Source organism: Nelusetta ayraudi, unplaced genomic scaffold (assembly GCF_046127955.1).
Source record: "Nelusetta ayraudi isolate G7.1 ecotype Tasmania unplaced genomic scaffold, CSIRO-AGI_Nayr_v1 ptg000021l, whole genome shotgun sequence".
NCBI classification, from domain to species: domain Eukaryota; kingdom Metazoa; phylum Chordata; class Actinopteri; order Tetraodontiformes; family Monacanthidae; genus Nelusetta; species Nelusetta ayraudi.
Genome location: NW_027466071.1, coordinates 1,317,398 through 1,339,442, shown reverse-complemented (window position 1 = coordinate 1,339,442; position 22,045 = coordinate 1,317,398). Strand labels below are relative to the sequence as shown.

At 44.2% G+C, this 22,045-nt stretch overlaps 3 protein-coding genes across 7 annotated transcripts; all 3 read right to left on the bottom strand.

The window, feature by feature from the left end:
- Positions 1–521: 521 nt before the first annotated feature.
- Positions 522–9,893, bottom strand: srrm1 (serine/arginine repetitive matrix 1). Of its 4 annotated transcripts, none has more exons than XM_076027551.1 (17): positions 9,737–9,893; positions 8,818–8,907; positions 8,503–8,625; positions 6,301–6,471; positions 5,962–6,056; positions 5,655–5,876; positions 5,400–5,585; positions 5,164–5,283; positions 4,791–4,999; positions 4,214–4,288; positions 3,594–3,680; positions 3,215–3,350; positions 2,628–2,684; positions 2,066–2,539; positions 1,769–1,949; positions 1,475–1,651; positions 522–1,387 (listed from the first exon to the last, which is right to left on the bottom strand). In XM_076027551.1, exons 1-17 carry the CDS (start codon positions 9,755–9,757, stop codon positions 1,277–1,279), a joined length of 2,535 nt encoding a protein of 844 aa, XP_075883666.1. In that variant the 5' UTR covers positions 9,758–9,893; the 3' UTR covers positions 522–1,276. The 4 variants fall into 4 exon arrangements, with proteins under 4 accessions (XP_075883666.1, XP_075883667.1, XP_075883669.1 ...); XM_076027552.1 differs by having other exon boundaries at positions 1,504–1,651; XM_076027554.1 differs by lacking the exons at positions 8,503–8,625; positions 8,818–8,907; positions 9,737–9,893 and adding an exon at positions 6,988–8,486.
- A 397-nt stretch (positions 9,894–10,290) lies between these two features.
- On the bottom strand, positions 10,291–15,041 carry tdh2 (L-threonine dehydrogenase 2). Its single transcript, XM_076027550.1, has 8 exons — positions 14,280–15,041; positions 13,696–13,738; positions 13,538–13,608; positions 13,289–13,438; positions 13,022–13,194; positions 12,529–12,619; positions 12,174–12,443; positions 10,291–11,238 (listed from the first exon to the last, which is right to left on the bottom strand). The coding sequence occupies exons 1-8, from the start codon at positions 14,470–14,472 to the stop codon at positions 11,093–11,095; spliced, it is 1,137 nt and encodes a 378-aa protein (XP_075883665.1). The 5' UTR covers positions 14,473–15,041; the 3' UTR covers positions 10,291–11,092.
- Positions 15,042–15,160: 119 nt separating this feature from the next.
- On the bottom strand, positions 15,161–21,859 carry LOC142889021 (myotubularin-related protein 9). 2 transcript variants are annotated; one of them, XM_076027548.1, is made up of 11 exons: positions 21,365–21,859; positions 21,038–21,094; positions 20,419–20,527; positions 20,164–20,289; positions 18,036–18,209; positions 17,733–17,950; positions 17,488–17,649; positions 16,703–16,844; positions 15,815–16,035; positions 15,575–15,726; positions 15,161–15,466 (listed from the first exon to the last, which is right to left on the bottom strand). In XM_076027548.1, the coding sequence occupies exons 1-11, from the start codon at positions 21,547–21,549 to the stop codon at positions 15,366–15,368; spliced, it is 1,647 nt and encodes a 548-aa protein (XP_075883663.1). In that variant the 5' UTR covers positions 21,550–21,859; the 3' UTR covers positions 15,161–15,365. The 2 variants fall into 2 exon arrangements, with proteins under 2 accessions (XP_075883663.1, XP_075883664.1); XM_076027549.1 differs by lacking the exon at positions 21,038–21,094.
- Positions 21,860–22,045: the final 186 nt, after the last annotated feature.

Sequence of the window (22,045 nt, the reverse complement as noted above, 5' to 3'; positions counted from 1 at the left end):
ACCTATATTTCACCAAGGTGCAATGAAAGACTTCACCAACACCTATTCAGATATGTAAATAACTAAATATATTTTATTTCTTTATTTTCTTTTTTTGATTTACTCTTTAATTCTTCTCTTTGTACTGTATATGCTGCTGGACTATGCAAATTTTGGAAAGGTAGGATAAATTAAAGCATTATCTTAAAAAATACACTAATACAGCTTTTGATCTTGATCGAGCTGAGGATCTTGTAAAAGTTCTCATTTTAGCTTTTCCCCCACTCCTACACAGTGCTTTCTAATTCTCAGCAGATATCTGTAACTCTTGACACCTTCGTATTGGCCTTTTGTTACTCCAGGCAGTTACTATTGTTTGAAGTAGTTCTGGTTAAAATGTCTACTTTGCCAACCACATAAATCTTAAATAATGCGGGGAGTCTGTATTAAAATGTTCACATACAAGTGATTGTAAGACTATCTGCGTGCAACATACAGGTCATCTGCATAACCCAAAAGATAATAATGGAGAAAAAAAAAACTTCTTTAAAAAAAGTTTTAATTTTTAAAGGATGACATTATGACAAGAGTCAGGGGTAACAAATACAAATTATATTAGCAGTCTCACAGATTAAATTGGTGCAAGGGTGTCTACATAAAATAGCAAATAAACTTGTTTGGGAAAATGAAAGCAAACCGAACTCACACCAGATTAAGTCTTGCTGCAACCACGTGTCAGAAACAGCAGGTAAAAATATGTCAAACAGCTCTATTGGATTACAGTAAAGGAACAGACATTCTGTTACAGCTCCTATCAGTTCAGGTGGCAGAAAAAAAAAAATGTTTCCACTAATAAAAGGCAACAGTCACAGTATGTCACTCAATGTTGGTTTTTCTTTACACCCCATGTCAGTGGTTCATGCACATCAGAGACAATCACTGCTCATGCAACTATTTCTCAAGTGAAATTGTTGTAGACTGTAAAAGAAAAGCATTTGAAACCTGCCAAACTCAAACCAACATCCACCTGCCCAACGTTTGTAAAATAATATTAGAACACAACTGTTTGGTACAGTTTGGATAATTCACTGACAAATCAACGTCCTAATCAAACGCACACTTCGAATGTACCAAGCCGGTAAAAGGAAAACATAAAGACTCAAGATTTAACAATTTGTACATTCTAAAGCTGAACCAGGTTGATGGCAAACATCAAACGTGAATGAAACTTTCAAAAGAATCAGGAAGGGCCCTGGTTCTGTTTTTTTTTGTAGTTTTTTTTTTTTTCTTTTTTTTTTTAGGACATCTGAGATGGAGACAGCTGGGCCTTTCTCATGGAACGCAGGGCCTTCTCCCTTAGGTGCTTCTCCAGGTCGTCCAAGTTGTCGTCGCCGTCACTCTCGGATTCCTGCAACCAAACAGTGGGACGTTTGTATTTCTCAAAAGTACACAGGTATACAATTTCTGATACCTCCAGCGACAGGCAAGGGTTTACCTTCCGGGACTCTTCATCCTCCTCCATACCTTGGGTCTCTTGTCCATCTCCTGCTGCGGAGCCGGCGCTCTTCTCCTTCTTGTGCTTCTTGTGCTTCTTGTGTTTCTTCTCTTTCTTGTGTTTCTTTTCCTTCTTCTTCTTCTTCTTCTTCGCACTGCCATCGACATCCGAGTTGTTCTGCGACACAAACACATTTCCATGACAAAGTTAATAAAGGTCCTAATAAAAACAGGACACTACACCAGGCGTTCTTATGAAACTAAATGCATAAGGAGCGCAAGTTAAAGGTCAAACCTTGCTTGGAGACTGACTGGCCGAACCACTGTTGGCCTTCTTAGCTGGAGGTGGAGAGCCACTGGCTGAGCGGGATGGTGAGGGGGAGGCGGATGCAGGCGCTGGACTTTTCTGAGGGGCTGGTTGAGGGGACACGGAGCGAGAAGACGCTCTCCTCAAGGGCTGTGGGCTCGGTGATGGTCTGAGGGGGTAAGAAACATTGTTCTTTAAAAGTGAAGCCAATTTTTAAAAAACAAACAATGGCGTCTAGAGATAAAATGCAAAAAAAACAAAACAGATGAAAACACTGTTACTTACCTTCTGTTGGTGCGGGGCTCTGGAGTGCGAGACACCCTGCGGATGGGTTTGCTACTGTGTGGCGGGGACTTTCTACGCTGGTGCGACGGGGACGATCCAGAGGCCTCGAAACGCCCCGGAGGACTGCGGGAAGCGTGAGCTGCGTGACCGCGGTTGGCCGGGGACGGGGACAGGCGGCCGGGAGCGGCGCCCCCTGGGGATCGTCTGTCCCGCCCTGGCCTCAGCACGGGGCTCCTCCTGTGCCGGGGCGGCGACGACGAGGACGGGGACGTGCGTCTCCGCTGGCCGGGAGACCCCCTGCGCTTGGGGGACCTGGACGTGCGGCGCTTCATCGTCGGGGAGGGGCGCCTGTTGGGCGAGTTGGACATCCTCCTCTTGGGCGGTGGGAGGGGGGAGGGGCTGTAACGGCGCTGGATTGGGGGAGAGTATCGCCTGGGTGATGGTGAGCGGCGGCGTGGGAGCGGAGAGGGAGACCTGGGAAGCATTGACATCACTGGTTAGTAAAAATAATCATTTTTCAGTGCAATATTAAGCAGGACAAACTCAGAAGCTGCAGTCGTACCGTCGCCTTGGTGAGGGTGATCTGCGGCGGCGGCGTGGGGATGGGGAACGTCTTTTCCTAAACGTGTGCACACAAAATGAGAGAAAGAAATCAGACATGCAATTGTGAACTTTAGTCCAACATGAAGATAAAGCTCTAGTGTGTAATATTTGGCCTGATTTATGATTTTTATACAGCTAAAAGCTCAATATACTGCCCATAAATACATGAACAAAGTGCATCATTGCAGTATAATAAAAGTTTTTTATTTTTTTCTACCCTTAGAATGGATCTCGTGTGTGGGCATGTGGGCATGTATGTATGTATATATGTACTTACATACAGTACATGAGCGCGCGCGCGCGCACACACACACACACACACACACACACACACACACACACACACACACACACATGTGCGCATGCACACATATACACATAAGTGCGCACACACGCTGCCTGACACATTTCATTATAAGGGGTTTTTGTTTTCTGTTTGAGTGAAAGATGCTGCAATCTAAACTGTAGCCACTTGATGTCGCTGGTTCTTCAAAATGTCCAAATATTCCACACTCAACCTTTCAACTACTCAGCTCAAAGACTGACCTTGGAGAAAGGCCTCTGGGCCGCCTCCGTGGTGAAGGCGTACGACTTCGTTTCCTCCTGACGTCGCCGTTCCGGGCACCTGGTCCAGACTGTTGCCTGTTGGGTCCCTCGTCCTCCGAGGAGGAAGACCCTGAGTCTGTGATGGAAAAAAAAAAGGCAACCATCAAACAACCGTCTGTCAGGAACCAAGTCCTGCCCACCGGCTCTAAAGAAGACAAACAACACGGTGAAGATAGAGGGCACAGCTTCAACAACGTCCATGAGATAAAGAGTGTAAGTGACACGGACAAAGGTTTGATTGAAGGGGGGTTGGGGTTAGAAATAGCAGACGACAGGACAGGTGAAAAAATACAAAAAAACAAAAAAAAAGTCTTATAACCTGAAGAGGACTGTCGGTTCTGCCTGCGATACTGGCGCCGCTGCTGCACCGAATCTGCTGTTGCTTCTTTTTCATTTTTATCCTCCTCTGAAACGTAGAGTGTCCCATCAGTGTTTGTCGAACAAGTGAAACAAAAAGAACCATGTAGGAAATACTGATAGAAAAAAAAAAAGGTATCTGAAGTCTCTGGTGAAAATGTTCTAAAGTGTAATCACAGTAATGTGTCATTTGCGTGTGTATTAAAGGTCCTATATTATGGAAAAATGTACTTTTACCAATATTTTCGTATAATTCTCAACGGTAAGTGTTCTTCTAACACTATGCTACACTTCACTACTACTGGAAATGTCAAAGCACAGAGAATCGGGTTTTAAAATCATCAGCCTTGAATACGGGAGAGTGGTACGTCTGCCATTGACTCAGCGCACCCAGCTAACCTAAAATGACATTTTTGTGTCATGCCTCCTCTCATGCTCGGCCAATTGCAATAAGCACTTGTTAGATAGTCCTACACAAGGAGTGCACTGCGTCAGTCTTCCTTTTAGCAATCAATGAATCACTAATATGACTTTGAAACTGTCATTTAAAAAAACAAAAACAAAAAACTCTCCAGTGCTTACCTGACTCAGACCCTTCGGAAGGTCGTGGCTTGTTGTCAGGTGGAGACTCTGGCCTTTCTGGTTTCCGCTTGAAACCTGAAATCAACAATTAAGTAACAGGAATGTGTTTTTTTTTAGGTTTTAAAACACTGAATTTGACTCGATGTACACTACCAGTGAAAACTTTGGACACTGCCTGTGAATTTAATGTCTTTTCTTTCATTCTCATCACTACGCCTACTGCCTGAAGGCATCAAAACTAAGTATGAACACACATGGAATTATGTAGGAAACGATGAAAGTGTAAAATAACACGTTTTATATTTAAATTCTTCAAAATAGTCACCTTTCATAAAAAAACATATTTAGAATTATTTAACCTGTTTTAATTTGCTGCATAATTACAAATATATTGCTCATACATTTGATGTCTTCAGTGTGTATCTGCAGTGGACAAAACAGAAAAAAAAACATTGCACGGGAAGGATGTCCAAACTTCGTAACTGGTAGTGTATTTCAATTATTATAGTCTCAAAGTAACCTTTGGGATTGGATTATATTTCTGTGGTGTATGTCTGTGTTAAGAGGATGATCCTACCGGATGATCTATTGGGTGATGCAGAGGCTCGGCCCCTCCGCCCCCGCGGTGACGCTGAGCGCCTGTCCTTGCCTGCAGGGCTGGTGGAGGCGTCCCGGTGATACGCCTGCTTCCTGGGTGGTGTGTTTGATACCCGTTTCATTCCTTTTTTAGGCGAAGGGGAACCAGTGGAGCTGCTGCCAGATGTCGAGGCAGAGCGTGAGCGCCTCCTACAGGATGCCAACACATCAATTCTCAGTGTGCATCTTTTTTAATATGTACTTAAGTCAACAAAAAAAGCAAAGATAATTTCTGTCATATTTTAATGTTCATTCAGTTCCATACTAATATTTCAGTCCGACGTTTTCTGTTACAATACGCTGCACACGCTTACCTGCGCACAGGGGAGCGTCTGGGTCTGTGTCTGGAACTGGCAGGGCCTCGTCTGGGAGGGCTTCTTCGGCGAGGAGACATTCTCCTTCTGGGGCTCGGTCTTCTACGAGGGGAGTAGGATCTAAAGTAGGATTGTATAAGGGACAGCGTCCACATCAGAAGAACTTTCCTGATGATTAAAAACAAAACAACAGGAACAATTCACTTAAAAGGAAACACTTTGAGTTGAAAAATGACCTGGATCTAGAGCGCCGCCTGCGAGAGCGGGAATGAGAGCGAGAGCGGTGGTGTGGTCTTTCTCTCCTGCTGTCCTTCTCCTTTTCCCGTGATCTGGGTCTCTCCTCTTTCTTTTGAATCTTCTCTGGTGAGCGTTCCTTCACTTCAGGTACAGGGTCTGCTTTCACCACTTCCACAACTGTGTCGCTGCAGGCCAGAAAAAAAACATTTAAACTCTAAACTTGACACTCAACTCACGAGAGGCAGTCCACCCACCAGTTGGTTTCCGGGATAACTGCTTCTGGAATGGTTCTTGCGGCTGGTACTTCAGGCTCCAACGTCTGCTCGAGAGGTTTCGTCGGTAACTGCATTAGCGGCGGCGGAGGTGAACCACCGCCGGCCGGGCTGGGTTTGCGTCTAGGGGAGCGCGAGGCGCTGCGCTTCCTTTCCCGCTTCACGGGCGACCTGCGTCGTGGGGACGGCGACCTCGTCTTACGCCTGTGAGCACAAAATGTAAACAGAGGTTTTATTGTTGTGTAATAAACGGAGAGAGAGCTAACGTCAATATATGTTTTAGTCGGACCTCCTTGGACTTCTCGACTGGGCCCTCTCTCGGGTGTCTTTTTCCTTCTTACTGTCATCAACCTTCTTCAGCGATGCAAGCTTCTCCTGTTCAATCTAAAGCAAAGTGGCGATAAAAAACCATCACTTCATTACAATGTCGTGCACATTTCTTTCTTTCTTTCTTTTTTTAACAAAAGCCATAAAAATAACAAGAAAATTGTTGGAAAAATGTATTGATGCCATCCTCCAGGACAAACTGGTCTTGGGATGTTGACAGTTTAAGATAAAACCTTATGGTTCGACCACCAATTTTCTTGCAATATTTGGCCCCCCAAATTGAATTCAAAAGCACAATCACCTGTCTCTGTCTAATTTCCTCCTTCTTCTGTTCCAGGAAGGCAGAGGGGATACCAGCAATGTTGTCCTGGGCACTGAGCAGCAGGGGCCACAGATCCCTCATGAACTCACGCGCATTCTTTCCATTCAGGAAGCCTGTCAGGTTGATCTGCATCATCTTACTATCGGGGTGCTGCAACACACACACGAATGGGGAGGAGAGAGGTCCATACAGCCATTAATGGTGATAATGACACTGTGGGAAGTACGTAAGCTCTATTCCTTGCTAAACTATCCCTGTAACTTTGTAGGTAACATAATCAAAACATGTAAGATTCAGGCTAATGTATTTCTTTTAATTGCCTCCCTCCAAAGCTCAGCAATATTGACTGATTAAGCCTTAAATCTCGACTTGATTAATCCTAAATCTCACCAACTCAAACTGAAAATGTGAGCTAGCACAATGCAAATGTCTAGACATTAACTGCATGCAATATGTTGTTATAATCATCTCTGATGGCTATAATCCCCCAGATATACATCAAAGAAAATCCCATAAAATAAAAGTTTGTCATTGTTTGATTTCTCCAGTGCTGTCTTAAATATTTGACTGATTCCCCGCCCTCCCCGTGTCCTGTGGACTCCCCAAATGTCTACACTTCAGGAGACTAAACAAATAGCCACAATACAGAATGCATTAAAACCCAACAGTGCAAGAACAGTTCCGTTGTCTTCAGTGAGTCCCGTGGGATCAGTGGGCACGGAGCTCCCTTGGCTTGCTTCCGCCTCCCTACTGCTTGAGACTCAACCACCATGAGCTTAATGTTATATCATTTATCTAAATTGCAAGAGACGAACAAGCAATAATGAGTACACAGATACACAAAAAAGTGTTTTACTTCAACAACAACCCTAAATGTATGCTTTCTTATGGTTATATAGCAATCCCCTTTAATCTTAGCGAACCAGCCCACCCCAACAAAGCTATAGAAACAAAAATTTCAAAGAAAGAAAAAATGTGCAGCATATGAAATGTTTAAGTCTATGTTTAAACATCTTCTAAAACTCAAGTTCTTTATATAAAAGAAAAATGACAAAATCTGCAGTCAATATTTCCTCAAAAAGGGCAACAATACCAGTAACGTAATTCCTTGTGTAATCTAATTTCCAACAGGTCTGTACAATGGAAATTACTGACCTGTCACCTGACATCTCAAGTCGTTTGGCATCTCTTGGCACATTATATGATCGACAAAGGTATTTATTGGTGGGACATTTAAATTACAAAGCTGATAACGTGTGCAATGAAGACAATGCACAGTCAAATCTGAAATAAATGAACTTCCTATAATAACTGGCAGGCAGCACAAAAGCTACGCCTTCCTTCCTGGCTTAAAATGTTTTACTCAAGAATAAAAAGAATTTACAGTTACAGTTATGCCAAAAAACAGACTAGAGATCTGGATATAGGCGTGTTCTGCTTGCCAGGCGTGAGATGCTGGGAGCAAAATGGAGAAAACAGACTTCTTGCAGACATGGCGTAATAATAGACGCTACCGAGTTGTGTTTCTGACACAATGACTGACTTAGCAGAGTAGCAAGGGAATCTGGTCTTTTCTGCTGCACCCAGTGGAGGCGCAAAGACTTTCACCCTTCTATCAAAGGCGGTTTGAGTGTGCCATTCAGTTTGGGTTTAAATTGCCTAAAACAATAACATTTTCACTTATGATTCCTGTACGACTGGAAGGGATTTGAGCAGTTAATGAATGGTTCACAAATCCCTGTTAAGAATATGATGACAGCACTGTCTAGGTGTGTCTTTCATTGACATTAATTATATAGGTGATCCTTGCTAAAAAACTCACCTCAGACCACACACTGCATCATGAAGGGAGAGTTCGGCTCAGTGACTTTGGGCTCAGGAGAGAGCTAATTAGTTGTTGGTGCTATACTTCTGATGCAAGGAATAACATCCATATTGGTTCAGGCCTTTTAAATCATAAATCACATCATCATTAGAAGACTGCTGCATAAAGGCACGTTGTCATTTCACAGCAAAACATGATCAAGTCATTATGAATCAATTTTTAACCAGTTGCTACACAACCAATGAAATTTCAGTTGGACTAGGATGTGTAATCATGTGCTTGTATCCCTTGTCATTGACTAAGCAAACCCTCAAATTTAAGCAGTCCAGAGAAAAATAGCACAATTAAGATATTACCTTCTCCTCAAGCTGGTTAAATATAAACTCTATGACGACGTCATCCTCGAACCCCAGAATCTCGGTCACTCGCTGAGTAATCCAAGGCTTGATGACTTCCAGGTTGACTTTGGTCATGTCCACCTGCGGGACAAAAGGCACCCAGCAGCAATTGGTTAAACACCACATTACTTCAGAAATATCAGCTTAAAGCCGTTTCAACATGGTGTGGAGATCCACTTTGGCCTGGCATTACATACTGGCACGGTTAAGATGATAAGACAGCTACAACGCAAAACAACGTTTAGATAACAATACGTGCATGGGTTTTATTACCTTCTTGTCCAGACATTCTGCAAATTTCAGCTGCTTCAGTAGTTTCTTCTGCTTGTTGCTGAAACGGTTATCTTGCTCCGCACTGGTGCCCTAATGGAGAAGAAAATTAATTATTTGACGAACAACCTCCCCTCATGTTGCTGGGCTAGCTCATCGTTCAAACATATCCGGGCTTCTCTAATACACATTAGGGGAAACAAATAATAATTACACCAGGAGACTGTATACACGAAAGGTGCCAACGTGTTTTTCTTTCTATGCCTAGCAGGCGTTTGATATGTATTGATATAAACAAACAAGCAGCAATTAGAAGTGAACAGAAACGATTTAGCTTAGCTACGACGAGCTAACACTATGAAGTTAACCGGATTGACATTCGCACAATTGTTCAATTCAGGCTGTTATCCTAACTAAAAAAAAAAAAGATATATTCTGGCATCGGCTGAAGTTTTATTTGCGAACCAAAACAAACGACATGGCAGCAGTAACATTACGGTAGTCATGATTTATAATTACAAAGTTACAGAAAGGAAGCAATACCCGGACGCCATCTTTACTCAAGCTATCAAATTCGTAGCTCGTATCCAGCTAGCACGTTTAGTTCGTCTGTATCGTTTCACTGAGTCTATCGACAAAAATATACTTTTAATTGCATGTAAATTGATTCACGGCAACGTGTATCTTAGAAATAATATTCTTTTAAGGCTTCCGTAAACACGAAGAGGTTCAAATAAAAGCTGACTCGTGTTGTAACCCTAGATTGTCATCAGTTGATAGACGCAGCCCTGGCCATACACACTTTCTAAATGCATGGCCTTCAACAAATACTCAAATGCATTGCACACGTATGTTTAGAACAAGGCTTGCAGGTCGACGCCGTGAAGCGGCAAGACACAATAAAGAAACTTCGCTGACTTACGCGGAAGAATCCCGCGTCCATTGTAGGTGAAAATGGGTAATAACTGGCGCTCTTTGGGAAATACGTGCGTGACTCCGGCGATGTTTAAGTCTGCCACCGGATGGAGAGGCGCCTCTACTGGAGAGAAATGCTACTACTTCCACTCAGAGTATTCTTTTTTTTTTTTTTTTTTTTTTTTTTTCCTAGGATGTCGTGGTCGTGACCTTAGTACTCACATCTTGTAACGTCTCCCGAAAGCTAAATAGCCTGGCTTGATTTCGACATATAATAGTTGAATAGTAACTTTTGAAGCAACGCATCTATATTTAAGTGAACTGAGAAGCACGTTCATTTTGATGCTTCATCTAGCAAAACAGGATATCAGATTTATTACACAGATAAATCATCAGCGACAACCTCACATTGAATTGTATTTCAGAATTCCGAGATGAAAGTCAGAAAAAAAAAATCAGCAGAGAATGCGATGCGAGCTGGATTATTCATTGTATATAAAGTAAAAGCAGAACTTGATTGCTCTCCAGTGTGAAACTGCTTGTACCATTGAAAGAAGGTTTTGTATATTTGAGTTAATGAGTGTCCATACTGCATGGCAACACACATACACATACAAAATAAAAGTCAAAATAGTCAACGCAACACATACTCCATATCTACATCATAGATATTGAAAGAATTCACAATGAACAAAAATGTTTTTTGGTTTTATTTATGAACATCTCATTTAAAATACACAGCTTTTTTACAATGCTCTCAGAAGTATCCCACAATAATTAAGGCATCATTTGTTACTGGTTCTTCATCATACCTAGATTCACACTGCTGGCAAAAAAAAAAAAAAGAGAGTCAAACGTTGGCATCCTGATATGCCACAGCAAGAACAATGGGGTTGTGAAGGAAATGTGATTTTGAGTAGTTGTAAAATGCATCCTTTCCAGATTATGTGATGGAACTGTGCATTCCTTTTATAAAGGGTAAAAGTATTCACATGTTTTACTTTAATGCGCCGTGGATCCATACTGTAGTATATTCAACATTAAAACAAACTTCTGTGAACTCTAAAGAGAAAAGGGTGAAATGAAAAAAATGTATATGACATTGTCATTAAAAACAACAAATATGAAGACAAATGATTCCCTGAAAAAGACTGAAATGTGCATCTTTAAGTGCATGCATATGACATCCCACTGTTCACTGAATATAAATATGCAGACTGATCACACCCAGGCCCATCGTGATGCTGTGCCAGTGTAACAGAGGAAACTGTTTTGACAGCTTGAGAGAAGTGAAAACTGTATTTCTGGTAAACGCAGGCTGAAGACGAGGGGAATGAGAAGGGCATTGGGCTGTCAGGTTTTGCTAGCTGACTGGCAAGCCCTCATTTGTCCTCTTTTCTTGAATGGAGCGCAACATATCAATCACAAGCTCCTCAAGACCGTAAGCCGGCGCCCAGCCCCAATCTCTTCTGGCGTTGGTGTCGTCAAACCTCACAGGCCAGCTGTCTGCTGTAAAGTGACAAAATCAACACTTTATAAGTAAAGCTTTGTTGTTCATCCTCTTCTCACACACAAACTCCTAAGTTTTTTTTTTTTTTTTTTTTTTTTTAACTCATCCATAAATCTTCTCAGCCTCTTGCCTGCCAGTTCCAACTTCAGCATTCTTCTTCTGATACATTCACTGTCCCTACACTGTACACATCCAAAATATCTCATCTGGCCTGGTTGGCTTTAGCTGCCAAACATGTAATACATTCTGTCCCTCTGATGCGCACATTGCTGACCCTTTCTAGTCTGGTCTCTACCAAAAAGAACCTCAACATTTTAGTCTCTGCCACCTCCAGCTCTGCCTCTCAAGGCAGGCAAAAGCCATTCAAGTAGTAATAGGCAAATCTAACTTGTCAAATACATTAATATGTGTGGGTTTTGAGTGTTTGTTTGTCTCTCTGTCTTGGGTCTGCAATAAAACTGACGACTTGTCTGGGGTGGAACCCTGCTTTTGCCCCAAGAAAGGTGGCCTGTGATTGGCTCCAACACCTGACCCTGACCTGGCCCAGAGAGCTAGAGAATCAGATAGATGGGTGGCTCTGCTGTCTATGTGTTATCCTTTAGTGAAGCCTTCATAAACATCTATGGCACAAAGACAGCATGTGTTCATCAGCAGATGTATTTGTTAACACAGATGTCTTGAAATGTTGAATATGACTCTGACTGGAGACCGAGGCTAAGACTTCTATAGTGAAGGGCAGCATGTCTTTATGACTTGAAGTCGACTGTAATTGACTGTAGTAATCCAGGTGTGGAGATTACATTTTACTCTCTGAACTTCATCTCGGTGCCTCTTGATGCATTATGTTGCTATGAATTCTGCTTTGATGCACTAAGTCCTTTGGGAAATGCAGAATTACAAGAAAAATGCAAATCAAACGTGTTCAAAGTCATACCAATGGTCTGCCGGACTGTATCCAGATTGTAGGTGACCTTGAGGTGAGGGAGGTGCTTGCGAATTTCTTGCGCCACTTCCTCCGGAGTGAAGCTCATGGCAGCTATGTTGTAGGTACGCAAGGTGAGCTGGCACTCTGGAGCCTGCATGAACTCCACTGTTGCCCGGTGGCAGTCAGAGATATGCATCATGGGAAGACGTGTTTCGGGACGTAAATAGCACTCATGGTGGCCTTTGCTCAGAGCATCATGGAAGATCTGAACCGCATAGTCTGTGAGGACAGAGAGAAGCAAGTGCATTGTCTGTATAATTACGCTGGTTGCATGGAGTCGGAGTGGACGCAAGCGACACAGTACCTGTTGTCCCTCCTCCAGGAGTTGTGTTGGCCGATATCACACCTGGGTAACGTAGGCAACGGAAATCAAGACCATATTTGTGATGGAGATACTAGAGAAACAGATGCAAAGAATATTGAAGTGTCACAAATTCATGCAAATTACAAAAAAGGCAGTAGACAGGAAGTTTTGCGTGTATACTGAAAAGGCCTTTACACAGAGGGGGCACAATGAACAATCAACACGAAAATGCAAAAGGTTCAGATGTAAAAATGTACAGAAAACTAATTTTTGCAACGGTAGACCAATTAAATAAAATTATCAAAAGGAGGATTTTTTTTCCTCTTTGACGAAAAATCTGCTATAATCTGCTTAAATCAGACATATTCTTATGTTTGTGGGGCAGTTTTAGGCACACTGACAAATGCTGTCCTTCATCTGAGAAGACAGAGTTGTCTTTGTTGTCAAGGAAAAAATACACATCCAGTGTGTGAAGGCCTCATGAGGGTCCCACCTCTCCCATCAGCTCTCCATGAACCTTGGACACGCCGTAGATGGTACGAGGCCTCTGGACGCAGAGGTCGGGGGCAGGGTCACGAGGAGAAGATGGACCAAACGCTCCAATGGTGCTGGGGACAAAGAGGCGCAGGCAATTCTCCAGGGCCAGGTCCAGCACGTTGTGAAGGCCTAGATGGACGGCAGAACCTCAACGTGGAGTTTAACCATTTCCAATCGGTAACAAATGGTTGCACTCGGGGAAAGCTTGCATGGTTAAGCAGACCTGTGATGTTGATCTTGCGCGCCAAAGCCACGTTGGCCTCGCCAACGGCGCTGAGCAGAGCGCTGTAGTGGACCAGCCATGTGATACGATTGTTAACTATTAGTTCTCTGAGAAGTTTGTAGTCCAACACGTCAGCGTACACAAATGGGCCTGATGAGAATGGAGGATACATGTAAAGGCATGTTCAAATCAGTTAAAAGGTCACTTCACATGGATGTGCCAAAGCTTTTAGAATGAATTTTTGCATACCAGTGGTGTAAATATGAGGCGGGGGTTTCTTGATGTCTGACAGGATCACGTTCTCTGTTCCGTACTGTTTCCTAAAGGTTGACGCAGACATGAATGACTTCCAAATTTGAGACGGTTTTGACCCGTTTGATTGCCTCCAGGATTTCTGTGTACCTCACCTCAACATTTGTGCAAGTCCAACACCTAATTGCCCAAGGCCACCTGCGGGGACATCCGCCAAGAAAAGGAAAAACGACATGAAATTTTTGGAAACTAGGGTGGAAAAAAAAAGAATGAATGTTGTCATGGTGTGCCGCGCTTCTGCCTTTTTTGTTTGCTCCAAAGCTTTATCCTGGCACAAAAAGTGACAGTAGGGCATTATGCAGCCTACAGTTGCTCTCTGGCTCTTTTATGCCACCACTACTGTCTGTCCGCTGCCTATTGTGATGAGTCTAAATAGGGTCCTGCCGCTGGTGTGCGATGAAATCAACATGAAAAGAAAAAACAATGGCAGGTGCGTCTGTAGTATTCCCCTCGGCCCGAAATATTCCCTCCTTGGGATGTTTGGTGAAATTTTAGCACATCAGCTTTAGGAGGAATTTCAACCAGCGAGGCTTTCCACTTTTGTGAGTGCGACACAGTGGCTCAACAGTCATAGAGGTGGAAAAAAATCTAGTTTGTTGCCTCCATCTTTCCCTGAACACACACACACACACACACACACAGGCTTAGAAAGGGGGAACGATTCACACTTTTTTATTACCTGTGATGAGGACACGTGGGTTTTCCCGAGGGGGCGAGGAGATGCAAGTGTCCTGGCTGTTCCACCTGCTCATCTGCCTTGGCAAACAGCTCAATCTGTGCCTGGGCAAGTTCTGCGCCCTGCTCAGACAACCTTGGCAAAACTGGCCCAGCACAGCCGCAGTGGGCATGCAGACCGGCAGACTCGGCGTCATGTCCAATGGCAGCCCTTAATAAAGATCAAATTAAGCTAAAAAAATAAAAAATAAAAAATAAAAAAGGACCAAACCTGATGCTGCAAGTAAGTCGTGATAACAGTACAGGCACACCATATACTTTTACCTGTGGTTTGAGCAATCCCAGACTAATGCAATTTTTCTGATCTGATAATGCAGCTCAAAAACTATTCCCCTAAGCAAGGAAATAAGAATTGATGAATTAAAAACCCGGTTCCATCTGATCGGTCCCATTCACCCTGTAGCCACCGGGTAAAAAAAAAATGCAGGTCTAGATGGTCACGCTGGTCGTTGCGGTCCCCGCTCACCCGGTTTAATCGCAGGCGCTCGCGGCTCTTGATCGAACAGGACTACAGTCTCCGGCCTGCAAAGCTCCGCGTGCGCAAACATGCTGACTGGCACAGGGATTTCTATTGTGAAGAGTGTTTAGCTGAGCTTAACAGGACTGGGAGGTGTGTCTGTTATACAACCTTTCCGTTCAGACGATATTTATTACAGAGTGCATAAATATACGTACGTGTATGTATGTGTGCCTGCAGGTGAATCGTTGTGAATTTCTCTTTAGTTCCAAAACATGATGTTTACTGGAACGCAACAACTTTCCAGTAAATCCGATGATGTAATTTTAAACCACTAAGGCAGTGACGGAGAACAGACAGCCGCACAGTTTCAGTGACACAAACCATTTGCTTTTTATTAAGGACACAGTAGTTCTTCCAAGATCAGAAATGTTTTGCACTGAGAAACAAACTCTTAAGACTTAAATAACATCTGGCAGAAAAAAACAACTTTTGCAACTTTTTAACACTGTTCCTGAACACTGGCCACAGTCTGTTGGCTTAGCCTGGACGTCTTCCTTTTCTGACTCGACATCAGCTGAGAGCCAGCTTCCCCCACTCAATGACCATGTTCCGTATTTCCTCCTGAGCCTCCTCGAGGTGACGAGTCTGCGGGGTCCACCTCAGGAAAAAGGCTGCGGACCAAACACAGGTGTGAGTCAAGACGTGCGCTATCATCCCCAGAGATGATCGAAGCTGCACAGTTCAATTCAATGCTCTGAAAATAATTTAGAAGAACTGACCTCTCCATAGCTGCAGGGACTGCGGGTGGACCGAGGGCCAGATTGCCAGTTCGGTGTGCTCATACAGTGGGTTGGAGTAGTATTCTCTCTTACCTGGCCTCAACAAGGCCTGGAACAAACAGTGCGTGTTCTCCATCAGTCCCAGAGTGCATCTGTGAGAGAAGACGAGAAGATGGTGAGCGAAAGAAGTCAGACCTGGTCCCTCGGCGTCGGATTTCGTGTCTGTCCGTGGAGACCCGCCTCTCCTGATGGCTGTTGCACAGGAAGGTGCCGTAGTCGGAGGAGTAGGCCTCGCCGGCCAGCCTCAGCAGCAGCGCCTCAGAGAAGCCCAGCGCCAGGGGGAACTGACGCCACAGCTGCCACACGCAGTCCAGCAGCAGCAGGAAGACCGGAGACTCCTGCTGGAGACGGGCGTGGGAGTGGGCCGAGCGGGCGCAGCGCTGCTGGAACGGGTGACCCGCCTTCAGAACAAAGAAAAGCCATTCTTGTAGTAGTAGAATGTATTCCTAGCAAATAGACCTCCCAAATTTACAGTCAGCTCTTTAGCAAGTTCACATAACAAAGCAAAGAAACCAGGATGTAGAAGGAGACAATAGCCCCGACCTGGTAAAGAAGAGAAACATTTTCTACAGTATGTCTAGTTGAGAGAGAGTTAAGCTTAAGACAAAGAATTGTTTTCATGCACGAGCGGCACCATGCAGCAATATTTATTTTTTTCTTGCTTTGAGTTGTTGTGTTTCCTGTTTGGTCTAGACTGCAGAAGTTAAGGTCAAAGGAAGCCTAACTTCAAACCTGCCGATGCAAAAAGACAAAGTAATAGATATGCTTTCAGTTTATTCACTGAACTGAAACTGAAGCATAAACTTGAACTTTTGCCAATTTAAACCTGTGGTTTATTAAAACCTCAAACACATGTGAAAACTAACTCTAACCCTACACCACTTATTAGGTACGAGGGGTAAAAATACAGAATCTTTTCTTTGTTTTTATCAAATGGGGAAGTAAAACTGCTCTACTCACGTGGCTTTCCCTCCTCTGACTCCCACTGACTTGCGCAATGACCCAAGATTGTCGCTGCTGAAATCTCTCTAGACATACAGTACGTCCAGTGTTGCCGTGCACACTCACCTGGACCCACTCCCTCTCTAACAAAGCCAGGAAGCCCTCCAGCGTGCGGCAGCATGGGTCCATTATGAGCTGTGCCAGCGTGCTGATGAGCAAAGTAGAGTCTGTTCCTTCAAAGCCGTGAACCAGCACTGAGTGACCATCTCTGGACAAAATCATTAAATAGAAAGAGGAAAATCAGTAAAAGAAAAAAAAAAAAAACAGATGTTTAGGATTATCATGTCCAGAAGGCCATGTTCCTTCAAATTTCTTTGTAAAAATGTTATCAAGACGGAGTACAATGGAATAAAATAAAATGCTTCTTTTATATTTGGTCACCATCATTCCCACACCAAGATTTTACGTAAGAAAGCATATTGCGTATTTGGTAAAGCAAAATACAGATATGTGTATGTTTAACTTCATTATACAGCAAGAGAAGCCTATAACCATTCAAAATTCAAATTCAATTCAATTCAATTCAATTCAATTCAATTCAATTAAGCAAAGTTCAGTCCATTTCAATTTATCATCATTGCTATTAACAACACAAAGTTATACAAACATCTGACGGTTGGCGCCGCAAGCACAACTGCAACTGGTAATAAATACAGCATGAATTCAAGTCTCACCCATAAAGTGCACATAAATCCCCTATGGAAGAATATTAGTAGCGGCAGATACAGGAGAGACATTCATTTACAATTCATACCTACAACAACTGCATGTTCATGCAAATGCTTTTAAAGTGAAACTCTGCACAGAACAAAACCTGGATGTGTGTGCAGTGCACGGGTGCTGGTTCATACCTCTCCACGCACTCTGCCAGCAGCCCAGCCGTTGACAGTGCAGTCTGGACGTGAGACAGCCACTTTGAGTTCTCCAGCTTACTGAGCCAGCGGTCCATGTTGTGCGACGCGTCGCCGCAGGCTTCAACCAGTTTGATCAGGCTCTCCTGCAGGGGCTTTCCCCTGCGACGGCCGAGGCCAGTTTGATCAGTGTTGACAAAAAATAAAATTCAGCATCAGGTCATCACGCACGAGCACGAGCGCACCTTTCCATATGTCTGTGCAGCCTCTTCCAGCGGCTGTACGACGACTTGGACTCGAACCCTCCGCCGGCCACGCGCGCCTGCTGCGCCTGCTGACTGGAGCGCGTGTCGATGATGTAACCCTTGTCGGAGCCCTGGATCACAGCCTGGAGGAGGTCCTCGTCCTCCTTGCAGCGCCTCTTGTTGGCTCCGATCAGAGGCTGACCGCTGCGCATGATTACCTGAGGAAGTTGTGAGTTCTTTTTTGAGTTTTGAGTTTTCATTTCCTCTCAAACGTAGCGCCAGCAGTGCATCCAAGCCCATCACCATGCTGTTCTTCTGGTGGTAGTAGCACAGGATGGGGAAGCGCCCGCCCTGCCTGAACCTGGCAACCCTCCTCAGAGTGTCGTCGTCGACGCTCTTGGGGACGATGACGACCGGGGGATAAGTGGGACACACCGAGTAGTCTTCGTTCACGGTGCTCAGCCTCCAGGCCCCGTGCTGCAAAAGAGTGGGACCAAGGTTATGGTGGTCGCGGTTGGGAATGAGTGAACACAGTGATGGTAACAGAGCATTATCTCCCTGCACATACAACCAAGTCTCATGCTCAGTTTACAGCAGAGCAGACAGGAACGGCTTCGGCCCAGTTCATCTAGTCCATTCCGTCTCCAAGGGCAAAGGTCAAATGTCCTCCCAGTGCATCAAGGGGGCCCTCACAAAGAAACCTCCTCATCTTCTCTGTTATTTCTGCTCTAAATCACTCACTGAGGAATTCACACCCAACTAATGCAGGTGGAAGCTGGAACCCTTCTTGCATTGTTGTGCATGTTCTCCCTGTGTCTACGTGGGTTCTTTCAAGATATGTCGGCTTCCTCCCACAGTCCAAAAACACATGTGAGGTGAAATGGGAACTCTAAACTGGCCATAGGAGGGAGTGTCAATGATTCTTTATTTGTGGCCTTGCAATGAACTGGCGACTTGTCCAGGATGTAACCACGCCTTCACCTAAAGACAACTGGGATTCTCTCTGGTAACCCCTGCAACTGTGAGTGTAGGAGAAGTGAGCGGGTATCGAAAACAAATGAATGAATGAATGAATGAATGAATGAATGAATTATGAAAAGTTAGAGCAAAAAATACAATCAATTAAAAACTAGATTAAGTTTTTACGTTTTGTCTCTGGGAAAACACAATTGTGATATCCCAAACTCTTCCAACTAGGATAAAAAGTAAAAAACATATATATATTTTTAAGTCCGTGGCCTTGTTAATACTCTCTTTGTGGCAACAAGAAATTTCCAGGTGCTGACTGACCAGAAAACAGCAAGAGAATTTCCAGAAACAACAGCAACATGTTTCTGGAAGCTTGAACATGGCAAATTTTGCCCTGACAATCGTGACAGAAAACGAATCGACTTCATGACATCATCAGTGATTGTAATCAGACTTGTGAGGTTCTGATCGTGCTGCCTTTCCGAAAAGAACTCAAAATTTAACCCCGGATATTCTTGCGAGCAAACACTGCCGACGAACAGATACGCTTAGATTCTCCTCGAGAGAAACAAATGAGGACACTTACAGGAAGCAACAAACTTAATTTAAAACCACTCCACTCGGACGCTGGCCAGGCCGAGCTGATGAAGGCCGCAGAAACCCTGCATGTTCTGGGAACATTGTGCCCATAAAAAAAAAAAAAAAAAAAAAAAACACAACAATGCCACCCTCAGGCTCCACCCCTCACCATGGCAACGTGCAGCTCCCACAGGAAGGCGTCAGTTTATTAGATTAAGCTGCATGCAGCACATTCAGGAGTCGGAGGGAAACAAATGAAAGCTAAGCAATAGGGATATCCTGACTCTTGAACCTTGAAAACAATTCTGTTTCCCGCTCATGTTAGTGCTGGATCATTGTTGGGAGTGGGTGCATGTCTGACATCCTCACTTTATGACAGTGTTTTTCAACATTTTTTGAGCCACAGCACTAAGAAAGAAATCTCATAGCACATCACCAACCAAAAATATATATTTTTTAAAATGCCAATTTTTAGCCTAATAATGGCAATATAGTCTCTGTGTGCTGCTACTGTTGCTGGAAGTCTTAATTTCCCTGAGGGAGTCATCTTAAAGGGATCAATAAAGTCTCTATCTATCTATCTATCTATCTATCTATCTTAATTAATTAATTTAGACTCACTCAGTGTGAAACCTGCTTAGATGCACACAAAGCTGATATAATGGGAGGGTGTGATGAAGGTAAATAGACTCACATTCCTTTTAAAGCACAGTCACTTTACAACGGAACATTATTATTTTCAAACAATTACGTGAAATTGGATCATTTTTCATGTTGCACCTGACATCATCTCAGCATACACTAGGGTGCCGCGGCACACGGGTTGAAAAACACTGCTTGATGATATGTAAAGTCTTTCAAAAGTAACATGAATGTTGTTTACCATCTCCTTTAGTTGACTGTAGTGCTCCCCAGGAGGCATGAGGCCCCACTGGCCCTGCAAACTGAGATCCGAGGGCCTGTGAAAGAAGGGGTACATATCCGACACAGTGTCCAGACTTGACAGGGTCTGGACAGAGAGAGAGAGAGAGAAGTCAAGACGCAATTACATTGACAAATAGTTTGAAAACCTCTGTGTTCTAATAGCAGCAATAGTGATAAATATATATTTTTTTATTTTTCTTTCAAATGATTCCACCTCAATGGAGTGGGCAATGTTGAGACACTGCTCCATGCCTGGGATGTCGAGGTGGAGAATCTGCAGATCCTTGCACTTAATCTTGATAGTCCCCGAAGATGCAGATGTTCTACACACAGAAACACACGCACAAAAACAGAAGCGTTGACACGAAAGCATTCGACATTGAACTTCTTCGCTCACTTCCTCCAGGGATGGAGTAACTCAAGCAGTGCACAGAGTAACTTTGCAACAGCGGAAAATGAAAGCGAACTCTTTCAGTGTGTGGGTGTGTGTGCGCGTGTGGGTGTGTTTTGGAGGGGGCCATTTACTCTGTCCATTGTACCCCTGCTGACCAAACATCAAGTAGTACAGTATGTCAGCTGTTAGAAAGCTGATAAAAGCTGTTAGTAGCAAGCGACCGCAACAAACAACACTGTGAGCATGGTGTGTGTGTGTGTGTGTGTGTGTGTGTGTGTGTGTGTGTGTGTGTGTGTGTGGGTGTGGTGGGCCATAAGAGAAAAGTTATGGTTGTGAACCTTGTTGGCTAATTTCCTATTTGAACTCAGCTCAGCGCTGCGGTCAACCAAGAGCAGCAGAGAAGAGAACATAACACATGGCAACACAAAGGATGTCCAACCTTTCAGCGGCGCCTGCGTTAGAGAAGAAGCCTGAATAGGCCGAAAGGTTTTCCACACTGGTTCAAAGGATTTGGGGATGGGGGATAATCAGACATTGATTAGACACTGGAGCGCTCACAGACACTTTGGGTGATGATTGTTTCTTTCTCTCTCTCTCTCTCTCTCTCTCTCTCTCTCTCTCTCTCTCTCAGATTGTTGCGACGAGCAAACAAATCTGTTCCATCAAAGTGATCACGGGTCTCGCAAAAAAAAAAAAAAAAAAAAAAAGGACAAAACGGTCACGGTAGACGCGGCAGACGCACCCAGGCTGCGTTCACGGACCTCACCTCTTCTCGATGGCATCGACGTTCCTGAGGAGCAGCAGAACTTGCCGGGAGCCGCCCTCCTCCCTGTCCGAGAAGAGCAGGTGGTGGCCGGTGATGCACAAGGTGCCTCTGCTCTGCGGGTGCAGCGGCTGCCGGAGCACAACATCCTCCACGTTGGCCGTCTTGATGTGCTCGGAGAACTCCATCGGTGTCCCAACTCGCCGTGGCCGCGGGCTTCACTTCACTTCACTTCACTTCACTTCACCTCACCTCAGCCTCTCCTCGTGCGCAATTTCGAAACGAAAACGGGCGCCTGCTACTGCGCGCCCCCGCAGTCCGACTCGGGGACGAGTGCAGATGCTCTGTGTTTGTTTGACGATAAGGAGCCTATAAATAGAGTTATTTCTCTCGGCACGCGGCCGAGCTACATTTTTATAAGACACAGGTGGCAGACAAAGTCGACTCTGGTATGCGGAGGAAAAATAACGCCGAGGCGACAGAAAACGGAAGTGCGCGTTTCCTTTAGAGAACCAAGTGTGTCACACAACGCTGAGGAAAGTTTTCGGGCAACGTGAGCGAGAAATCCGACGTTTGAATAATGAATGGCCGCCAGGTGGCAGCACCGTTTAGAGTAACACCTTACCAGACAAGCAGCACTTCGGTGAAAGGTTTTAGATTTTAGGGACGTTACACATGAATTGT